Source organism: Elgaria multicarinata, chromosome 1 (genome assembly GCF_023053635.1).
Source record: "Elgaria multicarinata webbii isolate HBS135686 ecotype San Diego chromosome 1, rElgMul1.1.pri, whole genome shotgun sequence".
Lineage (NCBI taxonomy): Eukaryota > Metazoa > Chordata > Lepidosauria > Squamata > Anguidae > Elgaria > Elgaria multicarinata.
This window is the reverse complement of record NC_086171.1, coordinates 35274559-35288302: the sequence shown is the minus strand read 5'-3', so window position 1 is coordinate 35288302 and position 13744 is coordinate 35274559. Positions and strand designations below refer to the sequence as shown.

The 13744-nt window shown below is 42.4% G+C and overlaps 1 protein-coding gene across 1 annotated transcript in view; it reads left to right on the top strand.

Annotated features, from left to right (window-relative positions):
* DNAJB6 (DnaJ heat shock protein family (Hsp40) member B6) overlaps nucleotides 1-9123 on the top strand; it is a 71133-nt gene extending 62010 nt beyond the window's left edge. Inside the window, exons 9-10 of the mRNA XM_063125975.1 lie at nucleotides 2664-2858; nucleotides 7459-9123. Coding sequence (XP_062982045.1) covers nucleotides 2664-2858; nucleotides 7459-7541 — 278 coding nt within the window. The 3' untranslated portion in view covers nucleotides 7542-9123. The remainder of the gene's footprint in view (nucleotides 1-2663; nucleotides 2859-7458) is intronic.
* Nucleotides 9124-13744: the final 4621 nt, after the last annotated feature.

The window sequence follows — 13744 nt, the reverse complement described above, 5'->3', positions numbered from 1 at the left end:
TATCCTTGTGGATTAGTCGGCTGGGTGGTGGCGTGGCAATCAGGCAGGCTTTTGCATGGGGCTGTAGCTCAGTGGGCATGCAGAGGGTCCCAGGTTTGATTCCTGGCTTCTCCAGGTAGGGCAAGGAAAGGAATCCTGCCTGAAGCCCTGGAGAGCCACTGCCAGACAGTGTCAACAGCACTGGGCTAGATGGACCAGTGGTTTGAGCCAGTATAAGGCCACTTTCTATGTTCCTATATTCTTCCTTGTTGCAGGAAGCAAACTTCTTTAATCAAGGAGGAAGCAAATCTATTCTATGGCTTCTGTGCCTCTTAACAGCATTTCTAGCAGCTTCTCAGGCTGTGCCTTCCCAAACTAAAGTGCTTCCTTGAGTGAAAGCATAAGGGTAAAGCCAATTAAATCCATATCACACCATACACGTCTCAGAGAGCCAGTGTGTCTGAAGCTCCTCTGTAACATAAGCCATTTGCCAACATCCCCTTCCTGGGCAAAGTGTTTCAGTGAGTGGATAATCCAGGTTCTGTCAAGGTCCATTTCAATCTGGCTTGAGGCCTGGTTTTGGAAGAGCAACTGCTTTGGTCAACCTGTGTGATGTCATGTGCTAGGAGAGGGGCAGAGAGAACCTTTCAATACCATCAACTGTGATATCCTTCTAGAAAGGCTGTCTGAATTAGGGTGTGGGGGCACTGTGTTACAGTGATCCCACTCCACTTGGATAGCTAATTCCAGAAGGTGATGCCGGGGAATTATTGCTCCGCCCTATGGCAATTGAGCTATGGAGTTTTGTTGGAGATCTATTTTATCCCACATGCTTTTCAATATTTACATGAAACTGCTGGGAGATACTGTTTGCCCGTGGTTCATCTGTCCAGTTGAGTGGTGTTCACCTTGTACTTTTGGACCCATCATTATCACTAGAGACAGAGTGGGGGATCAGTGGCTCAGAGCACCTTTTATCAGCTTAGGCTAATACACCAACTAAGACCCTACCTGGATAGAAATTGCCTTGCGATAGTCATTCACATTCTAGGGTAACCTCCCGTTTAGGTTATCGTAATGTGTTCTATGTGGGGCTGCCTTTGGAAATGTTATGAAAACTTCATTTGTGCAAATCAGGGTGGCTGTGCAAATGCTTACTTTACAAGTTGCTTGGTCTCTGTTAGCTTGTTGCATAACCAGATTGCACCAGGACTGCAGCTCTCAGGATTTTGGTTCTGGCCAGCTCACAGCACGGGGCGATGTGATAGCCTCATCTAGAGGCCTGTTGTCTTGCACTAATATGCGCCTATTTTAAACCCATGGGCAACCATCTAGGATGACATGGCAATGAGACATGTGTCTTGATCCAAAGATATGAATGGAGTGACATGATGAGTTGTGTAACCTGTTTACAACCCACTGTCTGGGCCTTGAGAAGCCAAAACTTCTGCTATATATAATCTCAGTTCATCCCTGGTCTTAGAGAGTAGGCTAAACTTTTGGAGAATTCTGAGAAGCATGTTATTTACTTTCTTCATTGTCTGCATACTTCCTCTATCCTTTGAAGCCATAAAGGATAGATATATATGTGGTTTTTTTTTTTTACATGGAAGCTAAAGTTCTCTGCTTATAAACCTGCACAGTCCTACCTACAATCTTGCGTCATAACATCCCAGGCAATGGACAAAATCTCTTGTCTCCTTCCGCAAATCTGTTTCTCTCTTCGTATGTTCTTCCTACTTATCTTCATTTCCCCATTTCTCAAGTTTCCTTTTACTCCAGAGTCAGCTCTTTACCATCTCCTTGGACAGTGTTTCCTTAGAACAGGTCTTGTTTTTCAGGAACCCTCAGCACCACAGTCAGATGACGGACCTGTTGGTATTGTTTCTGAACACTCTGGGAAATAGGTCAACTGATCAAATCTTACCCTAGGCTTAGGCAACTGGGGCAACCTGCTTTGTGGTAGATTTTCATAGGACTTCCGTCTAGTGACTGTTTAATTTCCAGACATGGACACTGAGTGCTGTGTTCAGACCATGGAACCTTCTGGAAACTGTGTGCTGTGTGCGCTAGCGCGGTATCTTTTCACCATTCTACACATGCTCAAAGAGAACCTAAATTAAAAAGCAGAGTGTCCATCTAAAGAATTTTCTTCAAAATGGAAAGCACTGGCCTGGCCCCATTCAGAAGATACCTTAAACCACGGCTTTAACCACTGTGAATAAAGCTTTTTGCCTTAGTCACTGTGGTTAAAGCCATGGTTTAAAGTGTCCTCTGAACACAGCCTGGCTTTCTGGCTTAACCACCATGGTTAAAACCGTGGTTTAAGGTGTCTTCTGAATGGGGTCACTGTGTACTTGTAGCAACCTTTGTCAGGAGCCTGGACAGTCTTTCTTTTAACACCATTATTTTAAGATGCAGCAATGCCATTCATTACCCAGTCATAGTTTGTGGTAAAATAGGGCAGCAGGAACATGACCATATGACAAAAAGTACTGCTCTGTTACACATGGAGAAACTGAGGTTCAAAGGGCTTACATGACTTGCTGAAGACAATGATTAAGGTTGGGTTGAAGGCGTTGTTACTTCTGGCTCCCCCCCCCCCCCCCCCCCATTGAACACAAAACCATCCTGAGTGGCCAGCTGGTTTCTGTCTTGAATGGTCTGCTTTCTCCCCCTCTCAGGTGTAGCTGATGATGAAGCTTTTGCTGACGAATGCAGACGCAGAGGACAGAACGCCTTGCCTTTCCAGCCTGCTAACGTTCGCTCTCCAAAGTCCCTGAAGCCTGCCGCCTACCCCAAGCATGTCTTTCACTGTAATAGCGATGAGGATGATGACTTGGTTATGACCGGCTGGGAGAGTCCCCTTTATTCATCAGGTGTGCACAAAAGGGTGAATGAGGAACCGATAAAAAAGGAGGAGCTGATAAAAAAGGACGAGCCAATAAAAAAGCAGGAACCAGTGGTAAAGCAGCAACCAGTAAAAAAAGATGCATCAGTTAGCCAAAAGCCAGAATCAAAGAACTCAGTAAGATCACGGTGCTGCATACTGATTTAATGCTAGCGTCTCACATGCTGCTTTTCCTTTTCCTTTAGACTAGCTTCAGAACATTACTCCACCTAGCTGGAGAAGTTATCCAAATAAAATTAATGCCTTATCCCAAAAGGTGCATAAAGCTTGCTGCAAATCGCAATATTCTGTTTAGTAGCTGACGTTTTGCTTGGTTTCTTGCTCCATTTCCAGCACTTTTCTATTAGCCTCAATGGCTTTTTCTTTTCTTTTTTGCACTGTTAACTAGAATTTTTAATGCTGAGATCGGTTGAAGCCTTCTCAACAAATGTTCAGGCTCCCTTTCATTTCCTTTTGCAAGTACACAATTTGGTTCAAGAGCTGTCACGGGGAGCAGGTCCACTCAGCATTTCGTTCATTTCAATCAGTGCCAGATCTAAAGCGTCTAATTTGCAGATTAATACTGCAAGATTCACACTTCCCTTGGTATCCAGTATTAACAAGCGCCTTAACATGAATAATCCATTGTTCATACCCTGTTTGTTTTTACTGGCTGCCGTCATGGAAGAGGCAAATACATTTAAGTTGCTGATCCAGTCTGTTTCCATGTGCATGCTAAAATGAGAAAGGGCTGTACTCCAGTGGCGGCTACACGACTGAATCTGCTTCCTTCATAGGATGGCTTAGGATCCTTGTTGGAAAACATTGCTTTGTGTTTTCAAGGAAACCTGCACAATTCTCCATGCCAGGTTCCACCAGTTTAGGGTGGGGAGTTGGAGAAAATGGCCATCGGTGTGTTAAGCACACACAAATAACTTAAACTGGGAACAGTCAACAATTTTAGGGATATTTCACACACCTAAAAATATAGGGTTGGAGTCGAAGGTTCTCTTCCGTTGATGTAAAGAGGAAGGTTTCCATCAGTCAAAGGGAAGGTGTCTTTGGATCCATCCCACTGTGCGACCGCAACGAAGACATGTATCATTTGGGGATACAGATGGAGCAGCCGTCACTGGCTGTGATTCACTGTATAATATGAACAAACTGTCATGAGTTCAGTGATAACTTATTTTTACCTTGTCTCTAACAAAGTGAAACACCTTGGCTCTAATAGGTAGGGAAATGAGCCTTCTCCACTTAATGTAGGCCTGAAGAGATTGCTCGTGTTTTCCTGCCTGACATTATTCCTTACTTGCAGCCACCTAGCCTCTTGCATTTTGGTCAGCACATGTGTTTTCGGTATTCTGCAATCTGGATATTGAAATTTTAATCTGCAGAAACAAGAGGCTCTGAAAATGCAAGTCTGGACTGGATGACCCTTCAAGGTCTCCTTTGCAGCCAAGGTCTCCAGTGAGGCCAGAATAATCATGGTGACCTTTGGTTGTACAAAATGATGAATGAGTGAGAGGAATTCCCAATTAAACTCTCAATCTCTTTTTGTCCAAGGGCCACATCAGGCCCCCCAAAGTTCTGCCTGTTTCTCTCCCGTATCCCCCCATGCTCATAGAGGCTATCAGTGCTTCTACCTGTATCAAGGATGCCTTGTAGCCTCAGCTGGTGTGGCAGCAGGTGCATGAACAAACAGGTGACGACGTCTGGTAATAGCAAACTGACCCTTCCCTCCCCCCTCTGAATGCAGTAAAGCTTTATTGGATTGAATTTTTAAAATAAGACTAATGGATCTGTAGTAGCAGCCATTGCATCATCACTGTTGTTTGTAGTCATCTGTCCTTTTGCTTGGCAAGTTAAACAGTTTGATGTCATATCTCCACCCCATCTCCCACAGTCTAGTGCACATCATTTTCTAAAGGCTAGATACACAACAGGTCAACGGGCAGCTGCATTAGAATAGCGAGCCATGGAGTGACACTGATACAAGAGAGAATCTCATCCTTGCTGTGACTACAGAAAAATTGAATCCAATGTGTGTCTTCTAAAGGCTTTGTTTGTCTTCTAAATGCAGAGTGCGGGGGCCGGGGAGCCCTAATGATTATTTTTTTTTAAAGAAAAGGGATTAGAAACTATTTAGTATCAGATCCAAAAATCATAATTATTGATCATTTAGATTCTTGCACCGTTAAAGGCTTTCCTTTTATCAGGTAAGTATCACTATTCCTATCCTGTGCGTGTGCGTGGTGGAGACCAGCTCCAGTCAAGACGAATGGGCTTAGTCACTGGCAGGCCTTTTCAAGAGTAGGTTCTTGGGAGGCAGAGCACATGTCTTGCATCCAGAAGGCCCTCGGTTCAGAGCCAGTCCTGGGTAGCAGGTGCCAGGAAGGGCCTCTGTCCTTAGAAAGCTGCCAGTTGCTGTAAGCAGTATGGGCTAGGTGGCCAAGTGTCCTGATTTAGTACAAGGGAGCGTCTCATGTTCTTCAATTGATGTTACAGAACTCTAGCACCTACTCCATTTGGCCTCTAATTCCTTACTGAGACAAACACCTACGATGCTTTGCCTCCCATGTGAGATCCAGCTGTCAGTTTGAGCCTTGTATCTGGAAGTGGAACTACTCTGTTGTATTGTTATTGTCCCCTGTTAGCAATTTGGTGGTCCATTTACAAGGCTCCTGAATCCTGTTGATGGGTTCTTCTGACCAAAACTTAGGAGGCTTACCTTGTCCTTTGGTTCATGCTTCCTCTTAATTAAGGTAACATCTTCTGCTTTAGTGACAACTGTCACTATGATGGGTGCTACCCAACCTGTGTTCATGGTACTATTGGCTCCCCTTGTAGGGTAATTGCTACTCAGTTCTGTCAATCGTCCCAAACAAACAATCCAAGCAGACTCCCTGTTTTTAGAGTATCAAAAATTGCATTATCACATAAATAGCACAGTGGGTAATTTGACCCTTAAATACAAGAGTATGCTGTGCTTGCGGGCATGTAGTACCCAAAGGCAGAGGGTGGATAGCAGGTTAGCTCAATGGGGCCACCCAAAACACAAACAAACACAAAAACACAACTTCCTCTGGCCTCCAGCCATACCAAATTGTAATCAGGTCAATCCAATCTCTTCACTTGCAAGGGCAAGATAATTGTTTTTAAAACCTGAAAGAAAGAAATAATCTGTTCTTCAGTGTTGCATCTCTTTGGGTTTGCATTTATTAGCCAGGCAAAGCAGAACATTTATCATAGAACCTGAACTTCAAGGGAAGGCGGAAGACTAGATCGGGAAGCCATTATCTAAGTCGTAGATGCCCTCTGCACTAAAGTATTTGTGGCACTACAGATTTTAGCAGAAGTCAAATGAGAAGTCAAACGACCTGTTCCAAATGATTCAGCTTGGTTTTGGTCTGCTTGCACCTGAGTGGCTCGCCTTAAACTGTGCTGTGACTGTCCTGTACTAACTTTAAGTACAGGTTAGTTGCAGACACCCAGTTGACACTGGGCACAGTGTACTGAGGATAGAATTGCTAAAGGGTGAATTCCTCGCATATGGTATGTATCATATAAATGCCACATTTAGGGCCAGTTGGCAAAATCGAGCAAACCACTGTGACTTAAGTAGGTGGCTTAATTTGATCGTGCGAACTGGGTCATACAGTAATTACTAGTGTGAACAGTGAAGACCCTGAAATGCGTTTCACACACCATCTTTCTCCCTCTCAAATACATACCCATACTTGAACTTCGTACACGTTTTATCAGAAAATGAGGTAATCCAAAATGGCTTTGAAGTCCTTTAAATGTTTTGTTCCCATATTTTGAAACTTCAAAGGCATACTTTAACAAAAAGAGAAAGAGATGGCCTCAAAGGAGCTTCAGTAAAACTGGTGGTAACGATAAAACCAAATTAACCAGATAAGACTATTGTCAAAAACTCAACTTAATGTCAGTTTTGCCCTGAAATATGGTCGATATATCACAGAAGAAAAGAGGGGCAAAACCCACAACATAGGTTACAACAGCTTTCCCCAACCTGGTGGCCTGGAGTCTAACTCCATCATCCCCACCCAGCATGGAAGCAGAAAGGTTTAGATCAATCTGGAAGTATTGGAAGGCACACCCAGTCCACTTAGCTCGAAGCCTATTCCACCCATTCATTTTCCCATCGAAGGCTATATGGCAAATAGCCATCCAGTAGCTGCATCTCCATAACCTAGCCATAACATTTAAAGATATTTACAATATGGACTCTCCAAATGGATGGTAGAGTGTCTGTGTCCGGAAGGCCAACGCTGGTGTGGTAACTCTCAATGCAGTCAGGAGACTATTGCGGTAAAGCCATGACCAGTTGCCTTACAGAAGTAGCTTCCGTATAGACAAGCCAGCATGGGAGACCAAGTGTTAAAGGAACAGTGAGTGAGGGACGAGGGAAAAGCTTGCACTTGTATACGGAATTTGCTTTCGCCTCTTTAGGAAAGGCCTGCCTCATATCTTAAGAGAACTGGATTTTTAAGTGGGGTTACTTCTGCTTTAATGAACGGAAATCTGCTATATGAACAAATGTTTTACAAGCCATGTCTCCTCAGGACACAAAGAAGTCAGCAAGAGGAAGAAGCAGAAGCTGAGGGAGGAACAGAAGAAGAAGAAGTCAGCCAAGGCACCATATTAAAATGGACTCCGATGCCCTAAAACACTGTCCTTTTGTTGTCGTACCATTCAACCCCACCCAGATTCCTGGTGCATATTTTCCGTATGGCTATTCTCACTTAGCAAGGGAGGTGACGACTCCTGATTAAAGTACACTAAACTTGCACTATTATGCTTGAGCATCACAGATTCGCTTGAGTTTCTGTAAGACACCCCAGTCAGAAACATGCTCCACAGAAGTCATTTCCATTCAAATCAGTGGGTTTGACTTCCATGTAGCGTGTTTAGGATCACGATGTCTGATAATAAGCAGATTCTGGCTAGAAATATGTTGTATTTTTGAAGTTCGAAAAATATAATGTTGTGGGACGTTTTGACCTCTTCCTTTCCTGGGGCTAAAGCTACTTGTAGCCTAGTGTGTTTCTTCTAGGACTATGAAGTTGTAAACAATGTCTTTATTTTTTAAAATGACCATTTTGATCGTGGAGTATCCTGACTTTTTTTAAAAAAACCTAATTTGAACCATATTTCTCATTTAAATTTCTTGGATTTAAGTTTTAACTTTACCTCGAGCATAACACCTAAGCAAGTATTATTGGTTTTCTACATTTATTTTCCCCAATGGAAAAAGTGATTGACTTTTCTTGTTTACACATGCCATTATTTATGTACTTTGCATCTTGACTACCGTCCTGTAATGATTTGAGACGCCAGTTTTCCAATGAGCTGCTTTGTGAAATTGATCCTTGTGAGTTTATTACAATCCCTTGAACTCTTATCAAGCCAAATAATGACCTACTTTGAAACAGTACACTAGTTTTATTCGCTGGATATTAGCAGGCATGAAGAGGTTTTCGTGTTACATGCTAAGTAAAATTAGGGTCATAACACCATATCTGACCTACTAAATTTCACCTCCCTAGCCTGGGCTGGCATTTGAAGCTACGTGGACAAGATGAAGTCTTGACTAGGATTTGGAACAGTTATTTTGTACACTAGGCATACACAACGTGTGTTGGTTCTTGTTTTGGCTAAAAGTGGCAGGGGGGGATGAGAGCATGCACATACTTGCTTGGGAAATTAAGGATTTGAATATAGTAAGATGACTTCATTCCCCCTCCATATAAATGTTTAATTTGCATGGTACATAGCTTTCGTTAACCTAAAAACTAAATACTAAGTTGGAGGCTTCTGTTCCTTTAATTTCTTCCAAGCATGGTCACTGTAAGTAAGTTGCCTTTTTGCTGCTTAAAGTTGCCAGCTGCTTTGATCTCCTGTGAATGTCGTCTCGTCCCCCCAAATAAATTATGTTATACTTATTCTCATTGGCACTGTTGGAAACCTAAATTTCCTGGAGAAATCTTTAATTACTCTCTAATAATGTAGCTTAGGTCAGGAAGATGATGCAGGAGGATTTGGGGTACTTATTTGGATTCATCTTTAATGCTTGTATTATGAAAATATAATCTCATGCAACTCTTTAGGGTATTTAAAATACAATATGTCTGAAATAAAATGCAGAACATTTTTTGTTACATAGATACCACTGAATTGTGTCATGCAGTGTTACTAATATTTAAAGAAATAAATTCAGTTCCTTATTCCTTGCCTTTTTTTAAAAAAATATGAAAATCACAAAAATATTTCTGGCATCAGAAAATAAACTTCAGGGCACCAAATGCAAGTTCTCCATAGACAAAGTATTTTTTAAAATTATTAGTTGCTTATCAAGATAGTGGAGAGTTTTAAGATTCTGAATAGAAAAAGGTGCATTAATTGGATTTGCTACCGAGGAAAGACCAACAGTCGTGGGAAACTACTGTGCGTACAAAAACTAATAACTGTAAGATGGTTTTGTTTTGACAGAAGTTCTCCAAATGTTAAGAATTCTAACAGAGCATCCATCAAAACAACTGTGGGAGCAGAAAATCTCATTGGTTTCAATTGAGAGTTAGCTAAATTGTTGAAGGTTATATTTATTGAAAGGCGCAAACCTATGGATATTTAGACAGGAAAAAGGCCTGCAACTTCTAGCTGGCTGTGGAATGCTGGGAGTTGTAAGACGTTATTGTCTAAACATCCATAGGATTGTGCCCTAAAGTACTTTCCTCCTGTGTTTTAGTGGAAAAGGATCCTACAGTAATCAGTATTAAGATGGTCCTCGACCATCTTGGGCTTAAAACACAGAATACACAATGGAAAGGGTAGAGTGGGGGAAATGCATGCTCAAGCACAACTTCTTAGAACATGTCTACACCATGCCTATATCCTGGAGTAGTCCTTGGATTGTCCCTGTGCATCCACATCACACAGGAGATCCCGGGGGCAACCCAGGACAAGGAAGAACTTACCCTGGGATATCAGGAACCGCGGAAAACCTGACTTTTCTGCGGTTCTGGGACCATCCCATGGAGCATGGCTGTTGCTCCTGAGTTGTCCTGTCCTCCCCACAAGTAGCAGGATGCTTGAAATGGGCACGGAGCTGCACAGCGGAAGTCTGTGCCCATCAGGGGTGGGGAGCAGGGTTGGGTTTTTTTATTATTTATTTACCTTTTGCAGTGGAGCACAAGTGTGCTCCTCTTGTACATTTTTTAAAAAATGGCGGCCGTAACATCCTTCTGGGATGCCACGCAGCCGTCTAGACACCCAGGGAGGATCGCAGAAGCCGGTAAGTCTGTAATCCACCCCCTACACCCCTGTGGTATAGACTAGGGTGACCATATGAAAAGGAGGACAGGGCTCCTGTATCTTTAACAGTTGCATAGAAAAGGGAATTTCAGCAGGTGTCATTTGTATATATGGAGCACCTGCTGAAATTCAATCTTCATCACAACAGTTAAAGGTGCAGGAGCTATCCTAGAGTGACCAGATTTAAAAAAGGGCAGGGCACCTAAAGCTTTAACTGTTGTGATGAAGAGGGAATTTCACCAGGTTCCCCATATATACAAATGACACCTGCTGAAATCTCCTTTTCAATGCAACTGTTAAAAATACAGGAGCCCTGTCCTTTTCATATGGTCACCCTATATTATATCCTCCTTATTCTGTATCATGTCATGGTTTACTCATGGGAGCAATGTAACATCTGAGTTCATACAGGATAAGTAGGAGTAACTGTCATGAGCACATTTTGGATTTTCCCTGGAACTTCCTAAATATTGTTGCACCTCTGTTCCGTGAGTTTCCACAAATAGAGAGAGAGAGAGAGAGAAGGGGGAGGGGAATCCCTAACCATCAATCACTGAACATACAGACACTTTTTGCCCTTTCACATCCAAAATATTTTATATTATTGACATACAAAAAATTGAACAATCAAAACATTAAAATTAAAAGTTATTTCAATATACCATGTTAAAAGAGAACAATTTACTAAGCAATTTTTGTGACTCGTTTTTTTAATGCTAAATCTACTAAATTTTAGATTCTAAACTGTATATTTCCCTGACTTTGATGTTCTATGACTTTACCAACATGAGTATGTTGTTTGCATGACCCACAAAATAAGTGAAGAAACATAATTATGTTTCTGTTCTCACTTAATGGGAGTCAAGAAAGGATGTCTCTTTGGGGCATTAGAAACTGAAGCTAACCAGTCAAGAGAATTTTAAATGTGTCAGGCTTGCGTTAGAAGGCTAATAAAACTTATTATATACTTCTTAGAACCTGTATATTCAAGCAATACAAATTATTGAGACTAAAACACCAAAGGCATCACAATCACTGTAAGTTGCGGGGGACATGTCTGCCTGCTATGGGGCAAAATTAATGGCTTGGTGAAGCAGCAGCAGTGCAGGATGGAGCTGCCACCCTCTCCCACTATTCAAGATTTCTGACAGGGCCGGCATCGTCTCCAGGTTGACCCTTCATTGCATATCTCGGACAAGCTTCGTTGCTGAAGCACTGAGACTGGCAATCAAGTTTTGTTTCCTTAGGTTTCATGGCCAACTTTTTATGAGGTTCTGAAAAGCATGTATGTGGCCCCCTGCCTTCTAGCGGTCACCCTCTCACTCTGCCATGCCTGTTATGTTTAGAAAAGACCACATTGGCACAGTTCTATTGGCAACATGCTGTCCAATGCTGGTGAACAAGAGTCTCTCTTCCCAGCTGATTCATGTGTTCTAACCCCTATTTGCTATCTGGAGATGCAAATCAATAGTTTCACCATTTGCTATTAACAAAAGGTAAGTTTAAAACAAAAACAAAAAACCACCTACAAAATTCTTCCGTCAAGCTTGCTTGTACAGGTGACTCACAAGATCAGCAGTTCTTGTAAAGTGCTGACTAGCAGGTATTACTTGCTCTTGCCAAATTCTGTTTTGCTATATAGAATAATGCACTTCAAGAAATCCCTTGCAAAACTCAGAACAAACCAAAGAATACAGACACACACCCCACACTCTATTTCAAGTTTGGTGGTCGGGGCAAGATTCTTGGTAAAATTTGAACTGGAGGTCTTCTCTTGGAGTTATTCAAGACTACATTGAAAAGAGCATATTTATGAGAGTACATTTCAGTTCTCAGCACCTGAAGCACTATAGTAATGTTATGAACACAAGTCAAATTATTCTCTCGCCCCATTTGTTAAGCATTAGGGATTGTGCATTTGGCATACATAGTACGTAGATACATTTTACAAAGGTACATAGAAAACTTTTATTAATAATAGTTGTCAGAACCAATATCCAAGCCCTGCTTCTGAGTAATTGCATATGGTCTGAAACGGGAAGTGTGTGTGTTGACCAAAAACTACTTTTAATGGTGCCCCATTGACCCTGGGTTTTGAGGGAGCTTGATCTTCTGAAATTATTTTGGAATCCCTAGTTTGCTTCATTAACTTTCTTCTGACACAAGCAACAGAATGTGAACAAAAAATGGGCAAATGAATCAGACTAAGATCATGTCTTGTGAAAGTGAAGGAGTGATGGGTGTTTCCAGTTACCAACATTATTACTTCTGCCTAGGTACACATTAGTGGAAACTTCCAGAAATATTTTAATGAGCATGACTTTCTTACCTGTGGTTAGCAGAATGCTAAAATGGAAAATCACCTGAGAATGATTCAATACGTAAAAGTCTGGCTGGGTATCAAGCTAAAGAGAATTCTCCCTTTTGTAATGTTGGAGCTGAACCAAAAAGCTCCATCAGACGAGTGTTTTATTGCATGCTTGTTGCTGGGCACTCACAGATTTTTGCAGATCCCTCTCACGACATCATCTGCCTCCCACGTGCCTCCTGCCCCTTTTGGCCTTCCTCGCACCACAAAAAACAGCCAGAAAGTCCGATACATTTTCTCCACGCGAAATAAAAGCGCACTTCCATTCCATGTATTGCCGTTTTCCTGCTATGTTGCTTTTGTTGGGAATGGTCCTGTTGAGGGCGGGGTGGTTCCCCTCCAACTTGCTGAGTCTGTCGGTCAAACGAGCAGACTTTTGCTGAGCTGGTCTTTTGCTGCTCCAACCCTACCTTCATTGCCCACAGAAACGGCGCCCAGCCAATTCAACGCTGAATCGGTAAAACCCTAGACAACAAAACCAGAGAGGGGTGGGGGGAAGTGCCCACGTCCATCAACTGAAAAGAACCATGAACTGGTGGGGGAAAGAGAAGGGGCGGGTGCAATAGCAAGAGAGCAAACAACAGCAGCAATCATGTAATGAACCAGCACTTGCCGCGCTAATAAAATGGAGGTCAAAATTCCTGGTGCATACCAGGGAAATAAAGTAGGTGTGATGGAGTCCATAGTCATGCAGTCTTCCATAGCTCTTCTAAAATTGCGTTATTCTGAATCGGATCTACCATCACGTCCTGGTAAGGATTTTGTTACATTTTTAGCTTGCCTTTATGTGGCCCGCTGGGACCACCCCATTATTAAAACAACAGCAAACTAAAATTAATCCAACTCAATATCTAAAAATAAGAGATGAATGTCAGAGATGATTGTGTGTTTATACCAGAATATGCTAGTCAAAATCAGGCCAAAATATGCTGAATTCTCATTTCTGGAGCACAGTAGAATGAATACAAATAAGAAGGGGCCTTTCTAGTTGATGTTACGGTTGGGTGACCATACAACCGGTTTTTCCTGGACATGACCGGAAATGGGGGGCCCAAACATGGGCCAGGCGGAAATCCTCATTTTTCTCATTTTGTCCGGGCAAAAATGGGTTTGGGCACGCGTTCTCGGACTTCCGGGAACATGTGTGCCCTGGTGCAGCCCTCCCAGAG